The sequence below is a fragment of the Kogia breviceps genome, chromosome 1 (genome assembly GCF_026419965.1).
Source record: "Kogia breviceps isolate mKogBre1 chromosome 1, mKogBre1 haplotype 1, whole genome shotgun sequence".
Taxonomy (NCBI): Eukaryota; Metazoa; Chordata; class Mammalia; order Artiodactyla; family Physeteridae; genus Kogia; species Kogia breviceps.
This window is the reverse complement of record NC_081310.1, coordinates 183,464,667-183,492,500: the sequence shown is the minus strand read 5'-3', so window position 1 is coordinate 183,492,500 and position 27,834 is coordinate 183,464,667. Positions and strand designations below refer to the sequence as shown.

At 42.0% G+C, this 27,834-nt stretch overlaps 1 protein-coding gene, 1 long non-coding RNA gene and 1 other non-coding gene across 4 annotated transcripts in view; 1 reads left to right on the top strand and 2 right to left on the bottom strand.

Moving 5' to 3' along the window:
• Positions 1-38: 38 nt before the first annotated feature.
• On the bottom strand, positions 39-6,320 carry LOC131741788 (uncharacterized). Its single transcript, XR_010836775.1, has 3 exons — positions 6,199-6,320; positions 1,265-1,512; positions 39-482 (listed from the first exon to the last, which is right to left on the bottom strand). It is a non-coding gene; the product is annotated as an uncharacterized lncRNA (long non-coding RNA).
• Positions 6,321-6,343: 23 nt separating this feature from the next.
• The window catches only part of RCAN3 (RCAN family member 3), a 29,611-nt gene continuing 8,120 nt past the window's right edge, over positions 6,344-27,834 (top strand). The window contains exons 1-2 of one of the 2 annotated variants that reach the window (XM_059038841.2): positions 6,344-6,666; positions 13,517-13,771. In XM_059038841.2, the coding sequence (XP_058894824.1) occupies positions 13,577-13,771 (195 nt within the window). In that variant the 5' untranslated portion in view covers positions 6,344-6,666; positions 13,517-13,576. Of the gene's footprint in view, positions 6,667-13,516; positions 13,772-23,518; positions 23,559-27,834 lie in introns of those variants that run through there. The other variant, XM_067014790.1, reaches the window with a different exon arrangement.
• TRNAS-GCU (transfer RNA serine (anticodon GCU)) lies at positions 23,325-23,397 on the bottom strand. Its single transcript has one exon. It is a non-coding gene; the product is annotated as a tRNA-Ser (tRNA).

The following is a 27,834-nucleotide window of genomic DNA, read 5'->3' as shown; positions in this document are numbered from 1 at the left end:
TCAATCAGGGCCTCATCTCATGAACGACAGCAAACTCCTTTTACTGATCTGGGTTTTCGGACTCTTTAATCAATAGAAATTGATGAGGCCAGACAAGGAACTCAGGCAAGGCTTTATCGCTGCAGCACAAGGGAGCAAAAACATGTAACAGGTGTCCTTGCTCACTTCCTGAGGGGGTGACAAGCTGGTCCCTTAAATGGGGTGAGGGTGGGGTGGATCGGTGGGTAGGCCAGAGGGGCAGCTTAGGTGGTCTGCCCACCCCCTTGTAGGGATCATACGCAGGACCCTGCTTTTGCTCCTGGTACCTCAGAAGTGGCAGCTGGGTTTTGGCGTTTTTGTACCTCATTGTTCATATTTTGCCCCAACTGCACATGTGGGCAGTTATTTTTAGTTCCTTAGAGTTTCTTGTATTCTGCTGGTCGAGGAGATATTCGTTCAGGTGCAAGTACTGCAGCAAAGGGTCCCAGGTCCCAGGTCCCAACCTGTAATAGGAATAGAAGAGAGTTTTACTTGAGCCAAACTGAGGACTATAGCCCAGGAGACAGCCTCTCGGATAACTGAGGAACTGCTCTGGAGAACCATGGTTTTCAGCACAATTTTGTATCTTGTCAGGACAAAGAAAACCAAATAAGTCAGGGATACATTCCTTCAAGGTTTACAAACAAACAAACAAACAGATCAGCACATACACAGCAAGTCAGTATGGCCTTGGCACCTAGGAAGGCAGTCTTATCATCAAAGGAGTACCAGCATTGGCATCCCAGGAAGGGAGGCATTTAATCTTTATTTTTAACATGGGCATTCTTTACTTCTGGTCAATATGTCCTTTTCTTTAATAATTAAAGCAGATGTACAATGTCTGTTTGATAGGCCACAAACAGGCTGTGTTAGTTAGCATAAAATCAAGTTAACCTATGTATAAGCCAGAATGACTTCCCCATACCTCAATATGTGAAAATGTCTTTCATTGCTCTTAAAAGGTGTTGGTGTCCATTCTGACTGAAATACATCATGATCAGAAGCAGCTCTGTCTCCTCCCTCCCTTTCTCTCTTCCACATTTATTGAGCACCTACTATATACCAGAACCAGATATTGTTACAGGAGCTGGGGATTTATCAGTGAACAGACTACTCCCTGCCCCCATGGAACTAATATTCTAGCAATGGACTTAGGCCATTAAATCAGTAACTGCATAATTATTCTCTTAAATACAACTGTGATAGATGCCATGAAAAGTAGTATAGGGAACTGTGGGTCACTCACAAGGTATATCATTTGGGATTAGGTTTGGCTGCAACAGACACCTAACAGTATAGAAGAATATTTCTCTCCCAGGTAAAGGCAGTCTGGATACAAGCAACCCAGGGCTGGTATGGCAGCTCCAGTGTCACAAGGGATCCGGCATCCACATCTTTTGGATCCACCATCCCAGCATGTGGCTTCCATCTTCAAGGTTACCTCCTGGTCCAAAATGGCTGCTGGAGCTCCAGCGATCATATTCATATTGCAGGCTAGAAGAAAGAGGAACAGTAGAAGTGTACAGGGTACCTCTCCCAGCTAAGTCAGCTTCCGTTTGCTCATATCTCACTGGGCAAAATTAATTTATGCCTAGCTGCAAGGGAGGTAACACATTGCTGCCTTGAATAACATTTACTTGTAAACATAATAACCCAACTAATGTTTACTGAGTATCTGAAATGTGTCTAGCTCTTTAGAAAACAACCCTGCAATGCAGATATCATCACTGTCATTCAACAGACTGGAAAAGTGAGGTTCAGTGGGTTTAAAGAAACTGCTCGAAGATCATACCACCAGTGATGGTGGAGCTGACTTCCTGAAGCCAGTGCTCTTTCCATTGTATTTTGCTGCCTTCCCACCAGCAACTAAAAAAATGGAGAAGAAAGTTCCTCAGACTTGTCATTGATTATATTTAAAGAAAGGCCACTTTTTTCTATTTAAAGTGCATTGATGCTATGCAGCCAATGAAAAGAGCTTAGATCTGTATAAAACCAGGGACATGGTCTATTTTGTTCACCACTGTCTTCTCAATGCCTAGAACAGTGCTGGGCAAATAGTAGAAATCCAATAAATGTGACTGTTCCATGAATGTCCTTTTGTACCCCTTTCCAATCAATCTCCATCCTTCAGATGCAACCACTATTCTGATGCTGATCACCATAGATTAGTTTGGCCTTTTATTTAACCTCATGTAAATGGAATCATACATCTATAACTCTTTGGTGTCTGCCTTCTTTTTGCCCAACAATTTTTTGAGATTTATTTATGCTGTTATGTGTATCAGTAGTTTATTCTTTTTATGGCTGTGTAGTATTCCATTGTTGGAATATACCATAGTTTGCTTATCCATTCTTCTTTTGATGAACATTTATAGTATTCCCAGTTTGCATATTATGAATGAATAAAGATGTTAAAAGCATTCTTGTACAACCCCTCCCCCTTTTCGGGGATATCTGCTGACATTTTTTGTGAATATATAACTAGGAGTTGAATTTCCGAGTCACAGGGTAGATGTACACTTAGCTTGAAAAACTGGCAAAAGGTCCCCAGAATTGGTTGTCTCCTTTTACATTCCACCAGCAACACTGGAGTGTGAGATGGAGATTTTTTTTATCATTTCTATTAATTCCATAACACAAACCTAATAAGGACTTTTAAAAGTACTGACTTTTAAGTCTACTCAGATAAGAATAACAAAATTTGAAATGAAATCATCTGTCTGGAAATTCTCCTCCAAGGTAAGAGATGAGCTACTCAGGATCTGTAGCCTTATCTGACAGGTTCTACTTGAGTTTTTCTGGACAGCAAAAATGCTTATCAACCTTGGCATAGGTTTCAATGGATTGAGTCACAAGGGATCAATTTCTCTCTCTTTTTTTCTCTGCCTGTAACTCAAACCTCACAATGATGAGGAGGAGAGGGAGGGAGTGTTAGAAATGTAAAACTACGTGAAGTTCATTCATAACAAGCAATTATTATACACTGTGGGCACAATGTAAGAGGGAAGATGTGGAAGATTCCATTCTTGTTCTTAAGTTGCTCACAACCTAGTTGACAGATATAAGATGGCACCTCTTCCTCTGCCCACCATGTAAAGACTGATGTTGTTCTGGATTCGGCCCTTTGCCCTTTTTGTGTTTCTTTTCCACCTGCTCCTCCAGGGTCATCTCACCTGAGCTAATGATTTCAACTACCCCGCACACCTCCTTCCAAAATCACTATGCTTGGTTTGAGCCCACTCCTAGGCTCCAGACCTGTGTCTTCCAGCTGCTTCTATCCCAACTCCTCTCTCATGCTCAAAACTTACGTGTAATTCATCAGTAAATTTTGTTAACTTTGCCTTTAAATTTCACCAGGAACACACTATTTTTCACCACTTCCTTTCCTATAACCCTTGTCCAAGCCACTGTCATCTCTGGTCTGCCTTACTGTAATAGCTCTACCAAATCGGTATTGCTATGTTATCGCCTGTTGCCTGCTTTTTACTCATGTCCCTTTCTTTCGGTAATAAAAACTTGAATTACCTTTGGTGAATGTAACCATCGGGGTTCCCCCAGAAGGTTAATCTGGGCTGAGTTTGGTAAAGGTTATATACAAATGTGTGGGCAGGGTTGAGGGAAACGAGAAGGAATGATAGGGTGAAACTCTGAGGCTGCCAGCAGTAGCGAGCTACTACTACCTCTAGGCCAAGAGAAGGGAGACTCTACCAGAGCTAGGAGAGACCCGTATGAAGAGGGGCATTAGACAGAAGACTCAGCAGAGGTATGTGGCCAACATGCAGTGACCCAGAAGGGAAAGGGCCTGCGGAAGGGGCCTAACTTCATCCTCCTCCAATCCTCTGCATGCTTCCAATGTCTTCTATGGATAAATTCAACTGTAAGCCAGAGAATTAGGGACCCATTGAAGCAGTCCATGCTGGTATCTCCTAAGGCACAAATCAGGAAGAAAAAAAATGTAGAGTAGATAAAGGGACCAGGAGAAAATTTTTGGTCACACAGGAAGCCACCTTTCCCTAATTCTCAGTCGATGAGATTTAAGAGCTACTGACCACACCTTAGCTCCAGAGGTTAGTACATGACCCAGGTCTGGGCTATCAGAATAGTCCACGCCCCTTCTGAAGAGAGTGGCTTAATGATGAACAAGTAACCCAAGTTAGCCCAACGAGATGCAGTCCTGAGACTTTTGTTAACAGCACTGAGGAAAAGAAACTCTCTAATGGTAAGGATATGATGTGAAGTTGTTAGCAGCCATTCTGCTATCTCATGGGGAAAGGCAGCCTGAGAAAGAAGTCAACACAAAGAAAAACAGAGTTTAGAAAATGGAGATCAAATCCTGATGTCAGACTTTTAAGCCCTTAGATCAGCCATGCTTGAAGCCCACAACTTTTCTGCATTACATGAGGTAATGAATTCCATTTGTTGTTTAATCCAGTTTGAGTGGTATATTGCATGCAAAAAAAACAAAAACAAAAACAAAACCTCTTGAATAATATTTTATACTTATCCCAAAGACCAACATAAAGGCATACCTTTATATCTCTAAATATGCCATTATTTCTATGGAATGTCCTTTTCCATATTCTCCACCTAGAAAAATCCTACTCAAATACCCTCTTAATGCAAAGCCTTCCCTCAGGTTTCCAGGTAGAATTGCTCGATTCTTCCTCTGCTTTGTCAGCACTTTGCAAATGCCTCTATCAGTGTACATATAAAGTTGTGTCATAGTTAGTTGTTTGCTTATCTGTCTCCCCTATCTGTGAGCCCCTGAAGGGGTAGATTTGCATGGCCCTTACCCCTGTAAGCCTAGTACCCAGCACAAGGCCTAAACCCTGAGTTAAACAAGGCTAAACCAGTCTTTTTACTTTAGGACCTCTCAGAGCCATTTCTGGGTTAAGATGCATTAATGGATCCCCATGCAGGGGTACAGAATGCAGCAATTTCCAAATTCATTTGACCTAAAAACTCAATTTTTGCTGAAGTTGCTGTCTTTGAGAAATTTAGAGAAGAAAAATAACTGCGGTTCTTAGGGTGACCTTAACGCATGAAGTGGCTCTCAATAAATATTTGTTAAGTGAAAGAAAGGGAGAACTTGGTGGTGAGCAAGGGGCAGTAGGGTTGGAAGCAACAGAAACAACACGAGCAATGAACAGGAAGCCAGAGGGGTGATCTGTTGGGCAGATCTCTGTGATGGTGCCAGGTCAATTGTTAAAGACTGATTGGGACCATAATGCAATCCTGTTTCCTTAGTTTAAATCTAACAGAGATAAGATGTATTCTACACACTTTAATCCTTCCTCCTGTCCCATGACCGGGGCCTAAGTGCCTGATGGCACTGCTTCCTTGATTTTGACCTTCAATTTGCTTCACTTTGCCTCAGAGGGCACTATGTGGGAGATCAGAGCTGATATTCCTCTAACTGCACACCCTTAAGTCAATTTCCTTTCCTGTTCTGTGCCTCTGTTTCCCTCTCTGTGAACACAGGCTCCCTTCCAAGCTTGGCTCAGACGCCTTGGGGAAAAAAAAAAAATTTTTTTTTTTTTTAATAACCTGACAAAGGAAGCCCCACTGTAACTTTGCACAACTCACTGAACAGCTTAGGCCCTTGGTCTTTCTATTTGTAAAAGAAATAGAGGCTTCTGAGAGAATCAAGCAAGACTGTGCGGTGAAAAGTATTTTGCAAACGGCAAATAAAACATTAGAAATGTAAATATTATTAGGATTGTACATACGATGAAGAGGAGGTGGAGGAGGAGTCGGGGGGGGGGGGCGGGTAGGAGGAGGCGGTGGCTGCAGCAGAAGCCCACCGTGGTTCAGAGCCCAGGACAAGGAGTCAGCACCCGGACGCAACCTATAGCTCAACCACCTAACTAGCTGTCTCGCCTTGAGCACATGGAAGCCCTCTTCATTTATAAAAGGAGGATAATAATGTTCGGTTCGCTGGTTGTGAGGTTAAATGAGGTAAGTCCTGCAAAGCACGCGTTGCAGTGTACATAGTAACTAGCCCTCAGTAAATGTTCATTATATTCCTACTAACTACTCTTGCCACCGACTGAATGGGACCAAGCATGAAAAGGAGATAAACCACTTCTGGTCACGGTGCAAGGCCAGAAGATCGCCAAAGGTCCCGCCGCCGGGGGCACCTAAAGCCCCCTCCCCAGCTAGGCCGCCTAAGCCCCTCACCTGCGCGGAACAAGAAAACCCGGATGCAGGTCAAGTGCGAGCGCGCAGCCAAGTTCCCGCCCCGGCCCCAAGGCCGCACGCGAAGGGCGGGGCCGCTTCCTGCCGGCTACTGGGCCCCGCGCGCCCCCGCCGGGCGGTCGACTCCGGGCGCCTGCGCCGCGCGCGCTCGCCGGAGGTGGGACGGGGAGCGGGGCGGAGTCGCGCGGGGCCGGGCGCGCGCGCGAGACGCCGACGGCCTCGCTCTCCAGGACGCGGCTCGCGCCCAGGCGGAGGCGGCCGCTCCCGCGGGCGTCGAGGGCGTGGCGGCTAGGCTCTGGGCTGCGGGCACCTAGCAGACTGTACCCCGCTGGCCGCCCGCCTCGTCTCCCCAAGCGCGGCCCCTCGCGGCGTCCAATCTCCCGCGTAGCCCGTCCGGCCGCCCCAGCCTCTCCTTGCCTGCCTGCCTGCCTACGGCGGCCACGCGAGCAGGTGAGTCTCCCCTTCCCAGGGTGGGGCCGGCGCCCACCTCTCCGAGCAGGCTCTGCACCCGGCTCTCGGGAGGATGGGGGGCACTGGGTGTGGCAAGTTAAAAAAAGAAACGGCCCGCGGGTGCCGGGAGGGGTGGGCGCTCCTGTACCCGAGACCCCAGAGATGCTGCGCCTTTGCCTTCCGGGTCCAGCCCCTCTGGCGTCCAGGCTCTTCTCTGACAGCTCTGGGGTCGTGTCTTGGAAAACAAAACCAAGAAAAATGTTCTCTCTCCCAACAGCTGTTTGACTTTTTGAAAAGCTGACAGAGCCAGCGTGCTTCTGAAGGCAGAAGGGTGCAGTCCAGGGGCGACCAGAAGTTGGAAGCCCCTCCTTTTTTCTTGCTCTCCTTCCTCCGTGATGCGCGGGTAACGATCGCATTACCTATTCGATAACTTCTTGAAACTTGTCTGTCTGCTTCCATCTGCTGCCTGGACCAATAGAGCAGTAGTGGTCCGTTTTCAGGTTGCTTCGTGCCAGCTTCCGTGCAAAATCTGATCATCTCCTTCAGGGATTAGGAGTCTAGTGCAGGCAGCAGTTCAGATCCGTGTTGCAGATACAAAGTAGGATTATTTAAAGTGATATTTTAGTGCAGTGCTCAAAGCCAGAAGTATTTGCTTCTTGTTGAAACTTACCTAGCGCACCACATTTATTTGAACTTTTAAGAGAAGTCTCTGCGTTTCATAGAAGTCTCAGATGTACAATTTCATAAGCGATTGACTTATTTGTAGCTGTGATTACATAGGATTTAAGTGATTAATTTTAAGACTTTCATTAGCTCTGATTCAAAATACTATATTATAAAAACACACAATACTGAGACTCAGAATACAGATGTTTGTGTATCAGCTAAGTTCGTGCTTTTTGGTGGGGATATTATATTGGTTTTCTAGAAATGGATTTTTGATGCAGGAAGACAGTGAAAGGCCTGAAAACTCAGAGCCCCTTCTTTAGCCACGCTGTCAGCTTTATGTTTTACCAGGTTGGCAAAACTTCTTTCTTAGCGCGGGAAGAGATTTCAGTGCTTTTCAGGAAAACAAGATTTGTCCCACTATTGAATTGTAACATCTGTAAAGCTTTTAAACGTGTTCATGTTAAGGATTACAAATGAGTACAAATTTTGTATGGTACTAGAGGATATATTGGTTGAAAGACTTAGGCAAAACATCATGAAAAACAGTGTGATTTGGAAATCTGTTAGGCTGAAACCTGTGAAATAATGGGAGGTCTAAAGTTCAATACCATTTGTTATTTAGACCCAAAGAACTACAGAGAGTGGAGGTCAGACAGTGGATCTCCACTTTTCCCTTAGAATGTAGAGGTTATAGTGAGAGGAAATGAATTACATACAGCGAAACAAATAGCATCAGTCTTTACACCTCTACTTCAGTTATTCTTTAAAACCTGTTATTTTAATTTGTTCTGACAAATGTGAAAAGAGGACATAGGTCATTGAAACATACAAAATTCAAAAATCTAATTTTCATCTTTACTGTTGCACCATTTTTTTTTTCTTACCACAGCTACTAAAAAGTAGTAAGATTCTACCTAAAAGTAGTGAGTGGGGAGGAAGTGGGAGATAGAGGCTGGTAGGATAGCTATTCAGAACCCCCGCATTGACAATCCAGAGAGTTTTTTTTTTTTAAAAGGAATTTAGTCTAAATTTATAATTTAGACGTTTTTAAAAGATATTTAGTAGTTCAACAGCATCTGTGAGTATTTTCCTCATTTTATATTGAGAGGACAAATGTAATACGAAAAGCCAAGTGACTGTTCCAAGGTTATTCAGCAGGGCACTTGTAGAGCTGGAAATGGGGTATTTTGTTTGCTTCCAGTATTGATCAATAGCATTTTGAGCACATCAGAACATAATAAAGTGCATCTAGCTAAGGTATTTTAAATATGCACCAAGTTGAGAAGCATACTGTTTTGAACAATTATTATTTTTTTAATCCTGGAGGAGGAGAAGGAATTTACCTTTTCCTGATCAGAATTTAAAATGCAAAGTCAAATCCATGTGCTTGACATTTTCCCCTGATGGATTACTTCTGTCACTAGGCTTGTAGCAGAGCAGAGGGTCATACTACTTGGAGTTTTCCACTCATGTGATATTTCCATGAAGAAACAATTTGCCAGAAGCCAGCCACAGCTACCGTTGTGCTGCAGATGATGCTAAACCCTGATTAGCACAGACCTTGGCTTACAAAAGCTGGTGGATATTGGTTCAGCCCTTTCCAATCAATATTTCCCTGAGTTAGTAAACTGAGGGACAGCTTAGTCTTGTAGGAGTTACAGTGGGGCAGAGTTAGCGACAACTCCAGTAATATCAGCATAGAAGCTGTGTACTTCTGTAAATTTTTTTCTTTTCCTTAATAAAACCAAACAACTTCTTAAGTACCAGCTGAGTTACCATGTAAGATGATTTCTTTACAGATGTGCTAGGATTGTCTTTTCCACTGGTTGACTCTGATATCTCTCTGTTCAAATCTAGCTGCATTTATGATGTCAGAAAATTGTGAAATGGTTGATGATGTTGACTTAAGCTATATCCAAAAAAAAAAATCTCATGGCAGGCCTTTAGCAAGAGAACCATCATATGAAAGAAAGCATCTCTAATACTGTGTGCACTGAATTACAACATAAAATTCTTTGAGGCCCTTAAAAAGTGCACCATGGCCTTTTCTCAGTTAGCTCTCTGTTTTTAAATCTTTAAATGATTTCATACTGGAGCTATATTACTACTACCAGTGGTTGCTCTGGAGCTGATTTTATTGATAGATCTGCGACTGAACAGTTTTCTTGAAATGATACAAAGTATTAGTATAATTTTTTTAGTTTTATTTTTGTATCCTTTTTGTTGCTTGGGATTAGATCATTTGGGTGTGTATTTTTCTCATTTTGCTATTTTAATATCAGTTCCACCGAAGGTTCTGATATTATTGGGATCCTTTCGACCCAACAATACATTGACATAGATTGTGCCTATGTAAAAATAATTAGTTATTGACCACCAACTGTATGCAAAGCATTATTCTGAGCACCCAGCATGTATTCTCTCATTTAATACTTCTAACATCATTATTGGATAAGGATTATTATTATCACCCCCATTTTAGAGTTGAGGAAATAGAAAGGGAGGCAAAGTAATTTACCTAACATAGAATGCAGGGAATAGAGTTTAAATCTAAAGGAGTCTAATTATGGAGGCTGAATCTTTCTGAGATATATTTAAATATTGTTTAAACTTGTTTGCAGTTACTATGGTATTCCATTAATCCATCCTTTTAAGCTGTATCAAATATACACTACTGTATAAGTGAAGAAAATATAGCAATACTATAAAGATTATTGAAATATCTTAGGACAAAAGGCAAATAATTTAACAATAATGTAAAAAAATTGAAGGGAAAATACCTATAAAGATATTATAGGGGATAACTGACAAAATGTGAAAATCGACGCTGATTTAGATAAAAGTATTATATCAATGTTGAAGTACTTGGTTTTGATAATTGAACTGTAGGTTGTATAAGAAAATGATCTTGTTCTTATACGCTGAAGTATTTGGGAGTAAAGGGGGCATACCCTATCTTAGTCTTAATGGTTTGGGGGAAAATTTATATGTATAAAAATGAGAGAATGATTTTTAAAATAGGCAAAAATGTAAGTAATTGTATACAGGAAAAGCGTACACAGGAATTCCTTGTACTATTCTTACAACTTTTCTGTTTGAAATTATATCAAAAGAAAAAGTTACCCCAAAATGAAGGTAGAAAACAGGAAATGAAGGTGTAACATTCTAAGAATTTTTTTTTTAAGTCAGGTGAAGGATTGTTTCTTGTGCTCTGATTTTTTTTTTTTTTTTTTTAGAGGTTGGAGGAAGGAACTTGAGACAAACAGAAAATCTTATCAAAAATAGCTTGACTTTCTCAAATTTCAAAATCTAGCCATTCAAAGCTCCTTAACTCTCCAGCCAGGCCAGGTGTTTTCCTCACCTCTTTTTAATGGGGAGGGGGAGGATAAAGACATTAGTGTCTCAGAGATAAGAGGTAAAGACAGCCCACTTTTAGTGATACTGAAAGTTAAATTAGGTTGGTTATGTCATTTCCCTGCCTAAAACCTTCAATGCCATGCTAATACTGACTAATTTTTATGTCAGAACTCTGTAACCCTACTTTCAAGGCAGCCTGGCCCAAACCTACCTTTCTCACTTCGTTTCGTGCCATCCCCACCAAACCTGGTCCACTCTGGCCACACCAGATCTCATGATCTTGTGCCTGCTCCTCTTTTTGTCTTCCTGCCTTTGTCCATGAACTGTTGGCTTAGCCTGGAATGCACCCCATTCTTTTCCTGCTGAAATTCTGTTCATCCTTTTAAGTCTAACCATAACCTCCTTTGGGGAAGCTGTCTCTAATCTCATGCGGAATTAAATTTTCCTTTGTCTGTGCTGCCGTATCAGGGGGTAAACACAATACTACCTGCTTTCGTTCAGTAATCCTTATTAAGCATATACTCTGAGCTAAAAACTGTGCCAGGGACTGGGGATTCAAAGGTGCTCAAGCTCTGGTAGCTTAGGAGTGATTTGTAAACAAATAATCAAGTACATAACAGAGAAATGAACAAAGGACTCTACCTGACAATTTAGGCTTAAAGAAAAGATTACAATGAAAGTCACAGTGGGATACCATTTCCCCCCCCCCAGCATACCCCTGTCCAGATCAGAGATTTCCAGCACAATCATCTACTTAAATGAATAAGTTTTAAACAGTTGTAGTACCAGATAGGTATATTCAAAGGAAAGCTAAAAATACAAGTCTAGAACTCAGGAAAGAGAGGTGGAGTTCAGTGTGCACAGGCAGGAAAGACCTGGGGGCAGATGAGAATCTTTCGGGATCCTTTCGGTTTTCAACGCATCATCGCCTCCAATGCCCAAGATTCTGCTCTTGCTTCCCCCTCAATTTCGGTGACATCTTTCCCGGCTTAAGAATTACTGAAGCGAAAGACTGTATTGATATACATGTGTTGTCTGTGTCAACCACGGGGAAGCAGGAAACAAAGTTGAGAAGCACTGGTGGTGGAGTAGTTAAAATGCTTGGGTCTGGATAAAACCACCCAGGAAGAGTAAGATGAAAAGGACGGTGTTGAAACCTCGAAGAGACTTGTAAAGGGTGGGTAGCAAAAGAGGAGCCAGTGACAAGGGCATCTGGGGAGGAAGGAGAGCCTGGAAAGAAGGAGCCCCGGGAGGGCAGGGGCACAGAGATGTCCCAGAAGGAATGGGTGGGCGGCGGTCCCGAGCTGCAGAAGACAGGCAGAGGCCTGGGGTTAGGACACCACGAAGAGGCTGTTGCTTTCCAATGGGGGCAGTTTTAGCTGGAAGGGGAAGGCAGGAGTCCTGCTGCCCTGAATTCAGGAGTGACTGGAGTTGAGGAGACTCCTCTTTCCAGGAAGCTGGTAGGAAAGGGGAAGCAGAGACAGAGGGAGGTAGATGGAGGGGCAGGCAGACTCCAAGTGGAAGGTTTTCTTTTTTCAAGATTGGGCTAGGGTGGGGGTGGGGAATCTTGAAAGGGTGTGTTTGCCGAAGAAGAGGAATGAGTGGGTGGAGACGGAGAAATTAAAAGTATAGGAGCCAGTTAATGGAACAAGGTCCTTTGGGGGTATTATTGAAGAGAAGAAACTCTTGCTTTGGTGGGATCTCCTTGAGGATAGAAACCATGTTTTATTCATCTCATAGCTCCCTGTACCTGGCATGCAGTAGACACTCGGAAAATGTTTCTGAAAAGAAGTAAAGATTTTACTTTTTAGAACTAGTCTTTCCTGATTGATATAGTGGAATAACGGGGGGGGGGGAATCACTATTTTTTTCCCATAATTAACATTCTGTACTGTTTTCTATATGAGCAATATATTTGCAACGTCATGTTCTTTGAAATGAAAGAGAAAATCACAAAGGTAATATTGAGGTAGTAATAATCATGCTCACTTAATTTTTCTGTGCCTGATAAGTATTACTTAAATTCCAGCATCTTGAAATGTATTATGTTCAAGGCACTCTGCTTGGTGGGTGTGGAGTGCAGTTCATCAGAAGAGAAAAAAATGCACATAAACAGTCCTATAAGACAGACTCCGTTCATTATTTAACAGTGGGACGCTATCAGCTCCGTGCTTTGGGGTTAAAATTATTGATTTTTAAGCATTCAGAGAAAGGACATTTTAAAAATTGTCTTCTATGTCAGATTTTGCCCGCTGTAAATATTTCTGATATTAGCAAAGACCAACTTTGTATAGAACTTTTGGTTCTGTGTAACTTAGTTCTTCGAGAGTGTATTCAAAAAGAACAAATTGGTTAAAAAAGGTAAAGTCAGCTTATTGCAGACCATATTTTAGGGTGCAGATGGTGAGTGAATCAGTGTGGGTTTTATTTTGCTCTGCCAATTTCAGTGTTGCAAACCTAAATCCCAAACAAATATGCAAAGGCAGTTCTGGTTCACATTTTCCTTCCTACTGCTTGTAAACTGGTGTACATGTTGATAGTATCTGATTTTGTATTATCCCCCCAGGTCCATTTCACTAGAAAACTTGCATCCTTTTTTTCGTAATATGTCGTTGCCAGTGAAATATATTACATAAAGTATGCTAAGCAAATCAAATTAATATGTATAGAATTCATTTATGAGGACTGTAATGAGGTGATTTAAACTTTGATTGATCTTTCCTGAATAAAATTGCTTCATTTGATGAGTTGCTGTCTTGAGAATTAATTGGAGCATTATTGGGCCTTCAAAGTCTTATCTCTGTTGTTTTCTTTTTTTTAACAGTATATGCCTGGTAGACATCTTAGAACTTTAAGAACGGAAAAGACCTGATTTTAGGGGATAATGCTGAGGGACACTATGAAATCTTGGAATGATAGCCAGTCAGATCTCTGTAGCAGTGACCAAGAAGAGGAAGAAGAGATGATTTTTGGTGAAAATGAAGATGATTTGGAAGAAATGATGGATTTAAGTGATCTGCCTACCTCACTTTTTGCTTGCAGTGTCCATGAAGCTGTGTTTGAGGTGCCAGAGCAGAAGGTAGGCATGTACCCTACCTTTCCCTGCCTTTGGTAGTGTGTTAAATATGTGCGGGTTCGGGGAAACAGCACGTGGCTGCCCGTTTGCAAAGTTTATTACTGGTCCGCGACAGGTAGAAAAGTGTGCACCAAACTTTAGACATTGCTGGGACATTTTTATTATGCTTTATGAGATTATCAGTCTGCAACAGATAGGAAATATTTAAAATCCAGTCCTTCCGCACAGACATTTTGAGAAGTACTGGTTTCTAGTGAACTCTGAATCAAGTCCTGTTAAGTTCATCCATTTATTCATGCAGTCATTCATTTTTGGAGCCTTTGGTTAAAGAGAAGCTAAGTGATTTTTAGCCTGGCTTCCTATTACTTGGGAGTTAATTCACAAAAGAAGGAATTATTTTAAGCCTTTTTCTAGGGCTAATTGTATAATTAGGACTATTTATGATTTCATTTTAACAGAGTTATTAGTATTTCTTGTTTTACTTTCTACAACCTGGCCAGGGCAAAATGATTGAGTTTATTTTTTTAAAAGGTTACTCTTCTTTAGTTCATTCATTATTTAACTGGAAAAAGAGATTGTGTGTGCGCTTTTGGTTCCGTCGTGACCTCACAAAAGCTTGTGGGTCTTAATCATACAAAAGTAAAATATTTCTGCCACTGGTATGAATTTTGCATGTTCTAAGACTTCGTTTAAAAATCCTGTCACGATCCTTTAAATTTGCTATCTATGCCCTCAAAGTATTTTCCTTCCAGTGACTCTCATGGAGCAGAACTTGATATAGTTTGACTCAGAACGTACTTGAGTGCTCCCGTGTGTAAAGGCACTATACCAGTTGCTTCAGGGAATTTAAACAGCTTCTGCCCCAGAGAGTTTACAGTCCTGCAGTGGAGATGATCAGTAACTTGATGTAAGATAGAATACTCGTGCCTTTAGAGACCCTTGAAAGTGCTGAGGTAACAGAGGAGTAGGATCACAGCCAGCTGGAATAAGAAGATCTTACGGGGAGACGGCATTGCAGAGGAGCTGTGTGAGTTGGGTAGGAGTTTAGCAGGGAAGGGAAAGGTAGTTCCAGCCAGAGGGAACAGAAAGAGCGAAAGAGCTGAATCAGGAGAGCGTGGACTGCTTACTGCAGGGAGTCGCGAGCAGTTCTATGTGGCTGGTGCTGAGGTGAGATGTAGCCAAAGTCAGGAGCAATCGGGCTGGAAAGGTGAGTGTGAGGCATCCTGCAGACTCAAGGAGCTTGCCCTCCTGTGGTCAGTAGCCTCTGAGCCAAAGGAGTGGCAGTCAGAATTACACATTGGGAAGGTCAGCCACAACCTATGAAGGGCAGAGTGGTGGCAGGAGAGCCAAAAGCAGGGCCCGTTGGGGTGCGCTTGTGGAAACCAGCCTAGAGGTGCAGGAGACCTGGGAGGGGAGCGGGAGAGGGTGGCAGCCACCAGGTTTTTACCGTTTGGGTTTGTTATCATTTACAAATGCTATTTTCTTTCCCAAGTTCAGTCACAGTGTAGACATTTTGAAATCATTCTTCCTAGTTTTCTAATACATTTTAAGAGCTCTAAATTTTCATGTAATAAATAATTACATTGACTTTGTTGTTTGTTGTAGTGAGAAACCACACGTATTACTAGTTTATCTTAAAATTCGTAACAATTTTTCAAGAAACCTCACAATCTTACAATCTTATCTGTCCCAAGTTTTTCTTTTTCTTTTTTTTTTTTTTTTTTTTTTACTATAGCCTAGGGATTTGTTTAACTTGCCGAAGTGATGAATTCTGGTTGGTTTTCAATTTTAAAACCATTTGAGGTTGTATCTAACCTCAATTTATATTGGAAGTCATATCACCAGAAATTCTAGCAGCAGTTCAGTGGACTTCACATTACATACAGTTCTTAACTCATAGTACATTTTATATAAAAACCTTCATGGGGCTTCCCTGGTGGCACAGTGGTTGAGGGTCCGCCTGCCGATGCAGGGGACGCGGGTTCGTGCCCGGGTCCGGGAGGGTCCCGTGTGCCGCGGAGCGGCTGGGCCCGTGAGCCATGGCCGCTGGGCCTGCGCGTCCGGAGCCTGTGCTCCGCGACGGGAGAGGCCGCAACAGTGAGAGGCCCGCATACCGGAAAAAAAAAGAAAAACCTTCATGATAATATCTGAAGCTGCAGAATATAAAATGTTTATATAATAAAATTATATATGGATCATTAATTGGATATAAAATGTAGGGAGAATCAAATGTTTCCTTTATAGTTTGCTTCTCACTATCAGTGTCTTATTTTGCTTTAATTTCTTCTGGAATAACCTGTTTGTGCAGGTCATTCACATACGTGCAAAAAACAAAGCAAAACAAAAACCACTTCTGATGGATTATGGGCAAATAATTATGATTGCAATTAAATGCTTTATTTTCAAAAGAATTTTAGTTTTTTCTCCTGGTTTGAAAAGGTTTTTTGTTTTTTGTTTTTTTGCAGTACACGGGCCTCTCACTGTTTGAAAAGGTTTTTGTCTTGATAATTTTATAATTGTTGGAATGAGCTTTTACCCTCTTCTGAATGGTAGACTGAGTAACACAGGTGCCATTGTCATGTGAAGGTGAATCTTCATTTTAGATTGCTGGATTTGGGCTCTACATTTTCATCAGTTTTTCTTGAAAATTGCATGAGGTGGGGGAGGAAAAGTAAAGAATATAGTAAACTGTAAGAAAAATAAACCGAGGAAAAGGCTTATCTCATGATTTCTGTTTCTGCAGCAGCACGGTTGCTAGTTTTTATACATGTGCTCAGCTAATCAGTGGCTCCATCTGGAGCACTGCAGGTTTAGTACCTAATTTTTCTGTACAGATTGGAATTTGTTCCAGTGTGATTTTATTAACTTGACATTTTTTTTTTTTTTAACGTGGATTTATTTTATTTATTTATTTTTTTGTGCTAGGCGGGCCTCTCACTGTTGTGGCCTCTCCCGTTGCGGAGCACAGGCTCCGGACACGCACGCTCAGCGGCCATGGCTCACGGGCCCAGCCGCTCTGCGGCACGTGGGATCTTCCCGGACCGGGGCACGAACCCGCGTCCCCTGCATCGGCAGGCGGACTCTCAACCACTGCGCCACCAGCGAAGCCCTTAACTTGACATTTTTAACCCCAGTTTTCCCTTTCTTAAAATAAGGAAAAATTGAGCAGCCTTCTGGTTTGAACATGAGAGGTCTTAAAAATGCAATTTAGGTTTTTATGATGGGAGAAACTGGAGTGATTCTCCTCTGATTTAGGTCTGTGTGTCTGAGGGGACTCAGTAAATGTTGATGCGAAGCAGCATTCCAGATGAGGCTGACTTTATAAAGAAATGCATGTGGCTTTTGGATTAGTCTCTTCACAAAGCACTACCCTTCGCACATGAAACTGTTTCCACTGACCCACTCACCATACGACATTTGATTTATTTTTCTAATGACGATGGTTGGGGTATATTAAGACATCTCTACTTGCTCTCCTGGTCCTGCTTTTTGATCAGTGACACTTAGCCTCTAATACAGTTCCCAGTACGGGGCAACACCTGTTAAATGTTTGTTGAATGAATGGATTATGTAAGATGTTTGTGGAGGATTAGTGATACAGAGCTGTGGTAGAGAAACAGACTTATAAGCTGAGTGAGGTTAAGTAGTATGTAGGAGATTTAATCTAAAATTGTGATTTCAGCTACACTGGCGCAAATTCTTCTGTAGTCTGTATAATCACATGCATAATATAATTTTTCTGTCGAGCATTTGGTTTCTATACTCTCCATTTAAAGAAGAATAGAAAATATTACTTAAGAAAAATAGGGCTTCCCTGGTGGCGCAGTGATTGAGAGTCCGCCTGCCAATGCAGGGAACACGGGTTCGTGCCCCGGTCCGGGAAGATCCCACATGCCACAGAGCGGCTGGGCCCGTGAGCCATGGCCGCTGAGCCTGCGCGTCCAGAGCCTGTGCTCCAAAATGGGAGAAGCCACAACAGTGAGAGAGGCCCACGTACCGCAAAAAAAAAAAAAAAAGAAAAAGAAATGATATATGGAAGTTAACTGAAATACCCTCAGTCTCTGGTTTTTAGACCTAATCGATTGTTGAGTGTTCTAATACAACCTCCAATCCAGGAGAAATAAATCTTTTGAGGAAAGTAATTTGTTTTAAATTTGAGAATTGAAAAAGGGGATTCAAAGGAAGAATGTTAAAGTGAACTGTATTTTTAACAGTGCCTGGAACATAATATGGTTTCAGTAAATATTTGTTTAATTGAATCTGTAGTGCCATTCTGGCCAAGAATTAGTAAAAATTTAGTTAACTTCAAGGCTAGATTAAACACTAGAGAATCAAAGAAGTTTAAAGCTGGAAGAAATCCCAGCCAAGTCTCATACAGTAGTTTCAGAGTAACAGAGTGAGCTTGCTTTAGAACCCATTTTTCAGTTGTACACTGAAAACTACAAAACATTGCTGAAAGAAATTAAAGACAACACAAATAAATGGAAAGATATTCATATCCGTGGACTGGAATACTTAAAATTGTTAAGATGTCAGTACTGCCTAAAACAGTCTGTGGATTTGATGCAATCCCTATCAAATTCCCAAAGATGTTTCCGGCAGAAATAGAAAAACTCATCCTAAAATTCATAGACTCTGAAGAGACCCCCAAATAACCAAAACAATTTTGAAAAAGAACAAAGTTGGAGGACTCACACTTGCTGATTTTAAAACTTAATACAAAGCAGTAGTAATCAAAGCAGTGTGGTAATTACTTGTTAATTATATCTCAATTTAAAAAAAACAACAGTACAGTACTGATATAAAGATAGACATATTAACCAATTGACTAGAACAGAGAGTCTGGAAATGAATCCTTCCATATATGGTCAAATGATTTTCAGCAAGGATACCAAGACCATTCAATGGGGAAAGGACAGTCTTTTCAACAAATAATGCTAGGAAAACGATATCCACATGCAAAAGAATGAAGTTGGACCCTTACCTTACACCATATACAAAAATTAATTCCAAATAGATCAAAGACCTAAATGTAAGAGCAAAAATTATAAACTCTTAGAAGGAAACATAGAGGGAAAGCTTCTTGACATTGCATTTGGCATTAATTTCTCAGATATGACACCAGAAGCACAGACAACAATAGAAAAAATAGATAAATTGGACTTTATCAGAATTTAAAACGTGTGCAGAGAATATTTTCAAATCGTATATCTGATAAGGGATTAATACCCAGAATATATAAAGAACTCCTAAAATTCAACAACAAAAACCAAATGGGGTATATACAACTAATTGAAAAATGGGTAAAAGATTTGAATAGACATTTCTCCAAAGATGTATAAATGGCCAATAAGCACATGAAAAGATGCTCAACATCATGAATAATTAGGGAAATACAAATCAAATTCACAATGAGCTACTTCACACCCATTATATATTGACAAGGATATGGAGAAATTGTGGAACCTTTTGTGCATTGCTGGCGGGAACATAAAATGGTATGACTGCTGTGGAAAATGATATGGCAGTTCTTCAAAGAATTAAGCATAGAATTACCATATGATCCAATGATTTTGCTTCTGGGTATATACACAAAAGAAAGCAGGGACTCCAACAGATATTTGTACACCAATGCTCACAGCAACATTATTCACAGTAGGCAAAAAGTGGAAACAACTCTAATGTCTATCAACAGATAAGTTAATAAACAAAATGCAGTGTATACATACAATGGACTCTTATCCAGACTTAAAAACGAATGAGATTCTGGTACTGTGGATGAACCTTGAAAGACATTATGCCAAGTGAAATAAGCCAGACACAAGAGGATAAATATTGTATGATTCTACTTATATGAGACAGAAAGTAGAATGGTGGTTGCCATGGGCTGTGAGAAATGGGGAATTGGGAGTTACAGCTTAATGGGTACAGAGTTTCAATTTGGGATGATGAAAAGTTCTGGAGATGGGTAGTGGTTATGTACAGCAGTGTGAATATACTTAATGCCACTGAATTGTACACTTAAAAATGGTTAAAATGGTAAATTTTGTGTTTTGTATATTTTACCACAAAAAAATGCAACCCCCCCTTTTTCTTGACTTTATCATTCTTTGTAATATGCTTTTATGCGTATATAATATATATAAAACATGTACATATGTGTGTGTACTATGTATGTATATATGCATGGGCACCTCTTTTGCCCCACTTTGCATGCTTTTGGCCCACGTTTTCACTCCAGCTGTTGTGAGGGTACTCACCTGTGTGCAGGTGTAACCTCACAGCAGCTGGCCTCTGTGGCGCTGTGGATATCTTGCTCTTTGTCCCAGTGTTTCTCTGCTGACTGTGCACAGATGCTCGTCCGTATTGATGCAGGTGCAGACGTAGCAGTGTGAGGGAGTTAATTAACATCTCACAGGGCAATCCTCGACCAGTGGGGGGGCTGAAGCCAGTGAATAAGTCCCTTGTCCTCTACTCTCCAGCCACCAGTTCCTTGACTTCTGGCTCCTCAGAGCGCCCCTAGCAGGATCAAGCCCGAGTTGCTCACGGAGGTGACCAGCTTGGTAACACAACCTGGACAGAAGGAGGACGGGCTTTCCCTTCTTCCCTGTTCCCACCTTGTCATATGAGGCCACTTCCCAAAACAAGCTCCTTGTGTGTGCCCTTGCCTTGGCCTCTGCTTTCACAAGGAGCCCAGGGAAGACACAGGTGAATAACTTCCAAGTTTGGTTATTCCTCCTGTGTAAAGGCACTGTCTCAGGCTCTCAAAAAAGGGGCAATTTTTAGCTTGTGCAAAAAGGATAAAGACTAATATAAAGAAAAACCACGTGCCCACCCAATTTAGCAAATAAAATTTTACTAATAAATTGAGTTCCTTTTGTCTTCTCCCAGAGATAAGCGTTATCCTGAACTCCATGTTTATCATTTCCCATGCAATTTTTACTTTTTATTAAGTTTAACCATATGAAATTGGTGTATGTGTAGGCCAACATGGTCAAATACAGGTTTCCCCCTTTCTCCAAAAGTAGAGTGTTTCTACAAAACCTTTTGGAAGCTGAAATGGTATAAAATGAAGAAGCAATTCCTTAGGACACATCTTACCAAAGGATGCACAGAATAACTCGAGGTAAAGCACAGATGCTCACAGACACAGTTCAAAGCTAAGGTGGCTTGAGATGCTGAGAGGCTGAGGATAGTTCCCCGGGAAGGAGCTTGGTGGCGCTGCTCTCACCGCGTGTGCTGTGCACTGCCTCTATAACAGCTGCTGCAAAACAGATGCTGAATGCGATTTTCACCTTCTTTTTGTAAAAGGGAAACATCCTCTTTGGATTTCTTTCAGTTAGTGAAAACAGGTACTAATGTTGGTCTTTTGTAAAAGCAAAGCAGCATAAAGGAAACTTTCAAAAAGTGGTGGATACCTGTATTGGCATTTCTTCTGGTTCAACCTAATACTGTGTGTGTGTATGTATACTATTTTTAAATTTTGCTCTGTTTGCAGTTGACATGATTGTCTATTTAGAAAGGAATCTACATAAAAACTCTTAGAATAAGTGAGTTTAAGAAGGTTGTAGATAACAGGGTCAGTATACAATATCAACTACATGTCTCTATACTAGCAGTAAACATTTGGAAATTGAAACTTAAAAAGCATTACAGTAGCACCATGAAATAATTAAAGATAAATCCAACAAAATATGTGCAGGATCTGTATGCTGAAAACTATAACACTAATGGAATACATAGAATTTTACATTATTTAAAATTTTCTATAAATGACATAAATTATATGTTTTTTTCTCCATGTTATATTTGTAAGGTTTTTTTTTTTAAATACCGTGCCTCTCCCTTTTGGCCTGCAAAGTTTTCTGTTTTTTTAAAATTAATTAATTAATTAATTTTTGGCTGCATTGGGTCTTCGTTGCCGCGCACGGGCTCTCTCTAGCTGTGGTGAGCAGGGGCTACTCTTCGTTGCAGTATGTGGGCTTCTCAATGCGGTGGCTTCTCTTGTTGCGGAGCACGGGCTCTAGGCGCGTGGGCTTCAGTAGTTGTGGCTCGCGAGCTCTAGGGCACAGGTTCAGTAGTTGTGGTGCACGGGCTTAGTTGCTCCATGGCATGCGGAATCTTCCCGGACCAGGGATCAAACCCACGTCCCCTGCATTGGCAGGTGGATTCTTAACCACTGCGCCACCAGGGAAGTCCCCTATATTTGTAAGATTAATCCATGTTGAGATACGTGTTCAGTGTCCCTTGCTGTATACTGTCCTATTTTACAAATATACCATTCTTTATTTACCCATTCTAATGTTGGACATTTAGGCTATTTTTGAGATGTCGTTATTGCAACAGTGATGTTGTAAATGTTCTGTATGTGTCCTGTATATGTGAGGGTGAGAGTTGGGGGTCTCCTCGGGGTATATAAACAGGAATGATGTTGCTGGCTTGTCAGGTTGCACATTTTCACCATCTTAGTGGAGACTGTCAGATAGTCTCTAAAGTTGTACCTGTTTGCATTCCTACCAGCCATGTAGAAGAGTTCCCATTGTTCCATAGCATCACCAATACTTTATATTTTCAGAATTAAAAATTTTTGCCAGTCTGGTAGTTAACATTTTTATTCCTTTTTAACACACTTTTGCATAAACTGTAGATGAATGCTTCTCAAATTTATCGCTTAGTGAAGGACCAGGTGTTTCCTCCAAACTGTCACAGATTTGTAAAATGCAATAAGAATGTCACAGCAGTGTAAACTTGCTAAAATGTTCCTAGACCCTTTCTCTCAATTTCTATACCAAACCTTGTTGTGGACCAGTAGCGAAGTTCATGGACTAGCGCTGGGTCCTCAGATCACCGCATCGTATATGTAACATTTAGGAAATTCCAAATATGAGATTTTGAAATGAAGAAGCTATCTTCAGTTATCTTCAATTATATTTGTAGCTTCCATTGTAAATACTTTGTCTCAAAAACAAGAGTTAAAAAGGGTCTTAGGTCATTTAGCTAGGTATCCTAGTTATCGGCCATATTAAGAGATCACTGAATAGTCAGGTTAGCTGTCATGTTCTTAGAGACAATTGGTTTACAGATTCCACATTCGATCTTGATTTGTGTATTCAGTAAGTGTTTACTGAGCCTTGTACCAGCCACAGCTAAAGTTCTGGGGAGACAGCAGTGAACACAGTGACTCTCCAGCCCTGATGGAACATTAAGGAGATAAAGATATTTAACATGCAAACAAGTGAATCACAAGTTCAGATAATAACAAGTATTGCTGTGAAGAAAATAAAATAGTGGAGGGGTATAGAGTGACTTGATGGGTGACAGTTTTTAACTAGAGTGGTTGGGGAAGGCCTGTCTGAAGAAGTGATGTTTGAAGTCACCGATTAATGAGAAGGAACCAGTATAATATTTAATACTCCCTATAATTTAATTGAGATTTATCCTAACATAATTTTTAAAATATTTATTTATTTATTTAGGCTGCTCTGGGTCTTAGTTGCGGCACGCGGGATCTTTGTTGCAGCATGCGGGCTTCTTAGTTGCGGCATGGGGGATCTAGTTCCCCGACCAGGGATCAAACCCGGGACCCCTGCATTAGCAGTACAGAGTCTTACCCACTGGACCACCAGGGAAGTCCCCTAACATAATTTAAATAACTTTTCTCTAATGTGTCTATATAGTTGAAATGCCTTATTTTTTTTTAATCTTTCTCAAAACAAATAATGCATTGAAGCTTTTTTTCCCCAGTAATCTCAATTTCAGTTGGAAAAGATCTGCCGGTCCCCAAATCAAGGTAGGATTTAAGGTCCTTGGGTTCTAAGAAACATCTAGATTACCCATGTGTATGTGTTCCTAATCTCTCCAAACAGGATGCTCCCATGGGGGAGGGCGGGATAATTCAGGAGTGAGAGAGCTTGGAATAGGCACCTGTGTCGCCTCTATACTGCCTGGCACAGAGCCCAGCTTTTTTTTTTTTTTTTTGCGGTACGCGGGCCTCTCGCTGTTGTGGCCTCTCCCGTTGCGGAGCGCAGGCTCCGGACGCGCAGGCTCAGCGACCATGGCTCACGGGCCCAGCTGCTCCGCGGCATGTGGGATCTTCCCAGACCGGGCCACGAACACGCATCCACTGCATCGGCAGGCGGACTCTCAACCACTGCGCCACCAGGGAAGCCCGAGCCCAGCTTTTGAGCCTTGCTGTGCATTAAATATGTGATGAATAAAAAACTGGGAAGATTATCTACAAGGTCAGGGTACCAACATTTGCCAGCGTTTATGTTGAGCCCTCCTAAATTAATTTCAGTAACCCTGTCTTTTCTGTTTGTTTTATTTTCTTATCTGATTTACACATCTATTTTTATAAGTTTTATAGGGCATATTTTATTGGGATAGCACAACACGTCCATTATATGTGTGTGTATGTGTGTATGTATATAAATTTAAAAGTAGATAAATAAATAAAGTATATTGGCAGTGCATATTGAAATACTTTTACTGGTTTGGGTGTACAAAGGACTTTTTTCCGCAAACCATTTTAAGAGTAAGTTGCCAGCAAAGGTGGCCATCACCCACAATTTTTTTATTTGTATTTGCTACAAACAAGGGCATTCTAAGAGAAAAAACAAGATTCAGGAAATTAACATTGATACATTACATTGTTCTAATTCTCACACCCCTCTCAAATTTGCGGGTGGTTCCAGTAATGTCCTTTATAACAACAACAACAAAAATCCAGTCCCTTATCACGCAGTGCATTCTGTTGTCAGATCTCTTTAGTCTCTTCCAGTCTGAAACAATTCCTAGTCCTCCCTGCCTTTCAGGATGCTCACATTCTAGGAGACTGCAGGCTGGTCGTTTTGTAGCCCGTCTCTCAGTTTGGGTTTGGCTGATGTTTCTTCAGGGTCCGAGTCAGGTTGTGCGCCTTTGGCAGGAACATCACAGAAGTGATGCTGTCCTCTTCTCACATCCATCTTTAATTTGTCCTATGACTGATGAAATTCACTTTGAGCCCTTGATTAAGACAGTGTCTCCCAGGTTTCTGCACTGTCGAGTTATTCTTTTTTTCCTTGTAATTAATAAGTACTTTGTGGGAGTTACTATGAAAGTAAATATCCTGTATCCCCGTCAAGTTTTAAACATATTTACTCATATCAGCAAGATTCGTGGTTTCCTGTTTCATTCATTGGTTATAATCTGTTACTGTCACGATTTTATGCTCACTTTCATCCCAGGTTTGGCCAGCGCTTGCCCCTTCCAGGTGGTCTCTGTGTCTTTTTGACATGTGCCCATCGCTCTTTGGGTACCTCTGTAAACTTTCTAGCCTAACAAACTATTCCAGAATTATCTTGTACTCTCCCTGCCCCAGCGCTGGAATCAGCCGTTCCTCTGAGGAGCCCTGATTCCTTTCAGTGGAGAACAGTCATATTTAGGAACCGAGATAGGAGTTAGCTGTGTGTGCCAGGCGCTCTCGGAGTCTCACTGCTCCTAGGCCTCTGGCACAGAGGTGGGAACTATGTGCATATGAACATATTTGCACACATACCTGTGTTTACACGTATACTTCCAGCTCCAGTCCAACACTAAAGAAGTGTTTCTAGTTTTCTCCCTTTTCAAATCTGTAACTCCTTTCTCTGACAGAGAGAAAACTAGCTTCCATTATCCTTATTATAGTTACTTATTCAATCACTTCTTCTGTATCACCTTAAATTAAATCACCACCCGCCCCCTTTCCCATGTGGACACCCACCTGTGTTCCAACACCCCATGTCAGGTCCCACCCTGCACCCAGACCCACCACAGGAAAGTCCCCTTCACCCCACCTGGGTTCTGATACTCCCGCGGGTGCCCTCCTTACCCTGCTCGGGATCCAGTGTCCTGTGCGGCCCTCCTACAGACACATCCCTACCCACTTGGGCTCCGAGCTCCAGGCTGGATTGCCTTCCTGAGCAGCTCGCCTCCTCAGCCTTCTCACGCCATCAGCCTGCCCCTTTGCTGGATACCTTCCCTCTTGCCCTGCTCTGGGCAGTCTTCCCGCGTGGGCATCCTCCTCACCCTGCTGAGTTTCAGCACCCTGTGTTGGGCTACCCCTATGTGGGCATACTGTCCTCATCCTTGTTGGGCCCACGCACCCCATGCTGGGCCTGCCTCCCTCCCCGGTGTCTGCCCCCCTCAACCCACCTGTATCTGACACCCTGCTCCAGGCCACTGAGGCCCCCTGCTCCCCATCAGCCTGGACACACCAACCTTACTTGGCTACACCTGAAGGCTTCTGAACTGGATGTTCAGAAAGAGGAAGGATGCCTTATTCTTTTTAAAGGAACAAATAACACACTTCCTTCTCAGCCTTGTTTCTGACATTCTTTCAAGTTTACATGTCTTTGGAAAGATGGGTCCCTAACTTGAAAAATCACCTTCATTCTCTAATGTCCATGAAGAAAACACCACTGGAAAGGAAATGAACGTGCACCCTGGAATAAATCACACAGTCAGTAGTGTTCCTTGTTTTAGCCTCAATATCTAAGATAGTACCTGGCCTTATTGAATGAGTGGGTGGATGAACAGTGAGAAAGAATTTATCAAGACACGTACACACAAAGATCTAGATGGAGACCAAAGAAACAGAGCAGAGCTCAAGTTACTGCCAATCCTTAAGCACATGGACAAGCCCGAGAATGAAATGTTTCTTGGTCTTTGTACGTAACTGACCTTGATGAAGAGGAGTCGTGTCTTGCTCCTCCACGGTTTCATGCATACCGTGATAGCTTCATATCAGCCGTTTCCATTTGTTTTAAGTGGCTTTTCATCCTGTGCAAGCTTGGTGCCATGAATACATACATAGTAAGCAACTCCAAGGCCATCACCAAACAGTTGACTTTATGAAATAGAAAATAAAACAGGGCTTCCCTGGGCGCAGTGGTTGAGAGTCGGTCTGCCGATGCAGGGGACACGGGTTCGTGCCTGAGTCCAGGAAGGTCCCACATGCCACGGAGCAGCTGGGCCCTTGAGCCATGGCCGCTGAGCCTGCGCGTCCGGAGCCTGTGTTCCGCAATGGGAGAGGCCACGACAGTGAGAGGCCCGCGTACCGCAAAAAAAAAAAAAAAAAAAAGAAAAGAAAAGAAAAAAGAAAGAAAGAAAACAAAAAGACAAAATTAATAAGGAAGATTAAAAGCCACTGGCATGGAAATAGTGTATTTTTTCAGTATGTACAATTCAATTTATTGCTACCAAAAAAAAAAAACAAAACCCTGCTATCCTCTCCCTCAGTTCAAGTCAAAGTTCATAGCAGAGTAATGCAGAGTCCTCAGTGTCATAACAGAGAAGCAGTGTCCTCTGCTTCAAAGGGTCAGGGTCATAGGTCAAGTTCAGAAGAATCCTGGGAAGATGGACACTGATTCTATTAATCAGTGGTTCACTGTATCACCCACTGCAACCGAGTCTCCTGGGAGGGCATGTCTCCTAGGTGACTGCTCCATCAGCTCGATGCATCTGAATTACACTGAAGGACTGTCAGGAAGGGCAGGTTTTAATTTTCCACTGGCGACCTCCGTGGTACCTGCTATCTAGTTCATACTGTCATCGCTGTGTATTTACCTCCTTCCTGGGGAATCCACATCACACAGTAGAACAGCTATTTTTGCGACCACAGAATGGCAAATGGATTATTGCAACAGCTCTACCTATTTCTGTTAATAATAGTGATAGGACTTCCCTGGTGGCGCAGTGGTTGAGAATCCTCCTGCCGATGCAGGGGACGCGTGTTGGTGCCCCGGTCCGGGAAGATCCCACATGCCGTGGAGCGGCTGGGCCCGTGGGCCATGGCCGCTGAGCCTCCGCGTCCGGAGCCTGTGCTCCGCAACGGGAGAGGCCACAGCGGTGAGAGGCCCGCGTACCACAAAAAAAAAAAAAAAAAAAAAAAAAAGTGATAATACTTCCTATGTATTGTTTTAAGACCTTTAAATGGTCTCTCTTTCTATCACCAATAACCCAATGAGGTGAGTACTTTTACTATCCTCAGTTAATGGATAAGGAAACTGTAGGCACAGCAAAAGTGAGTAACTCGCCGAAGGTCACAC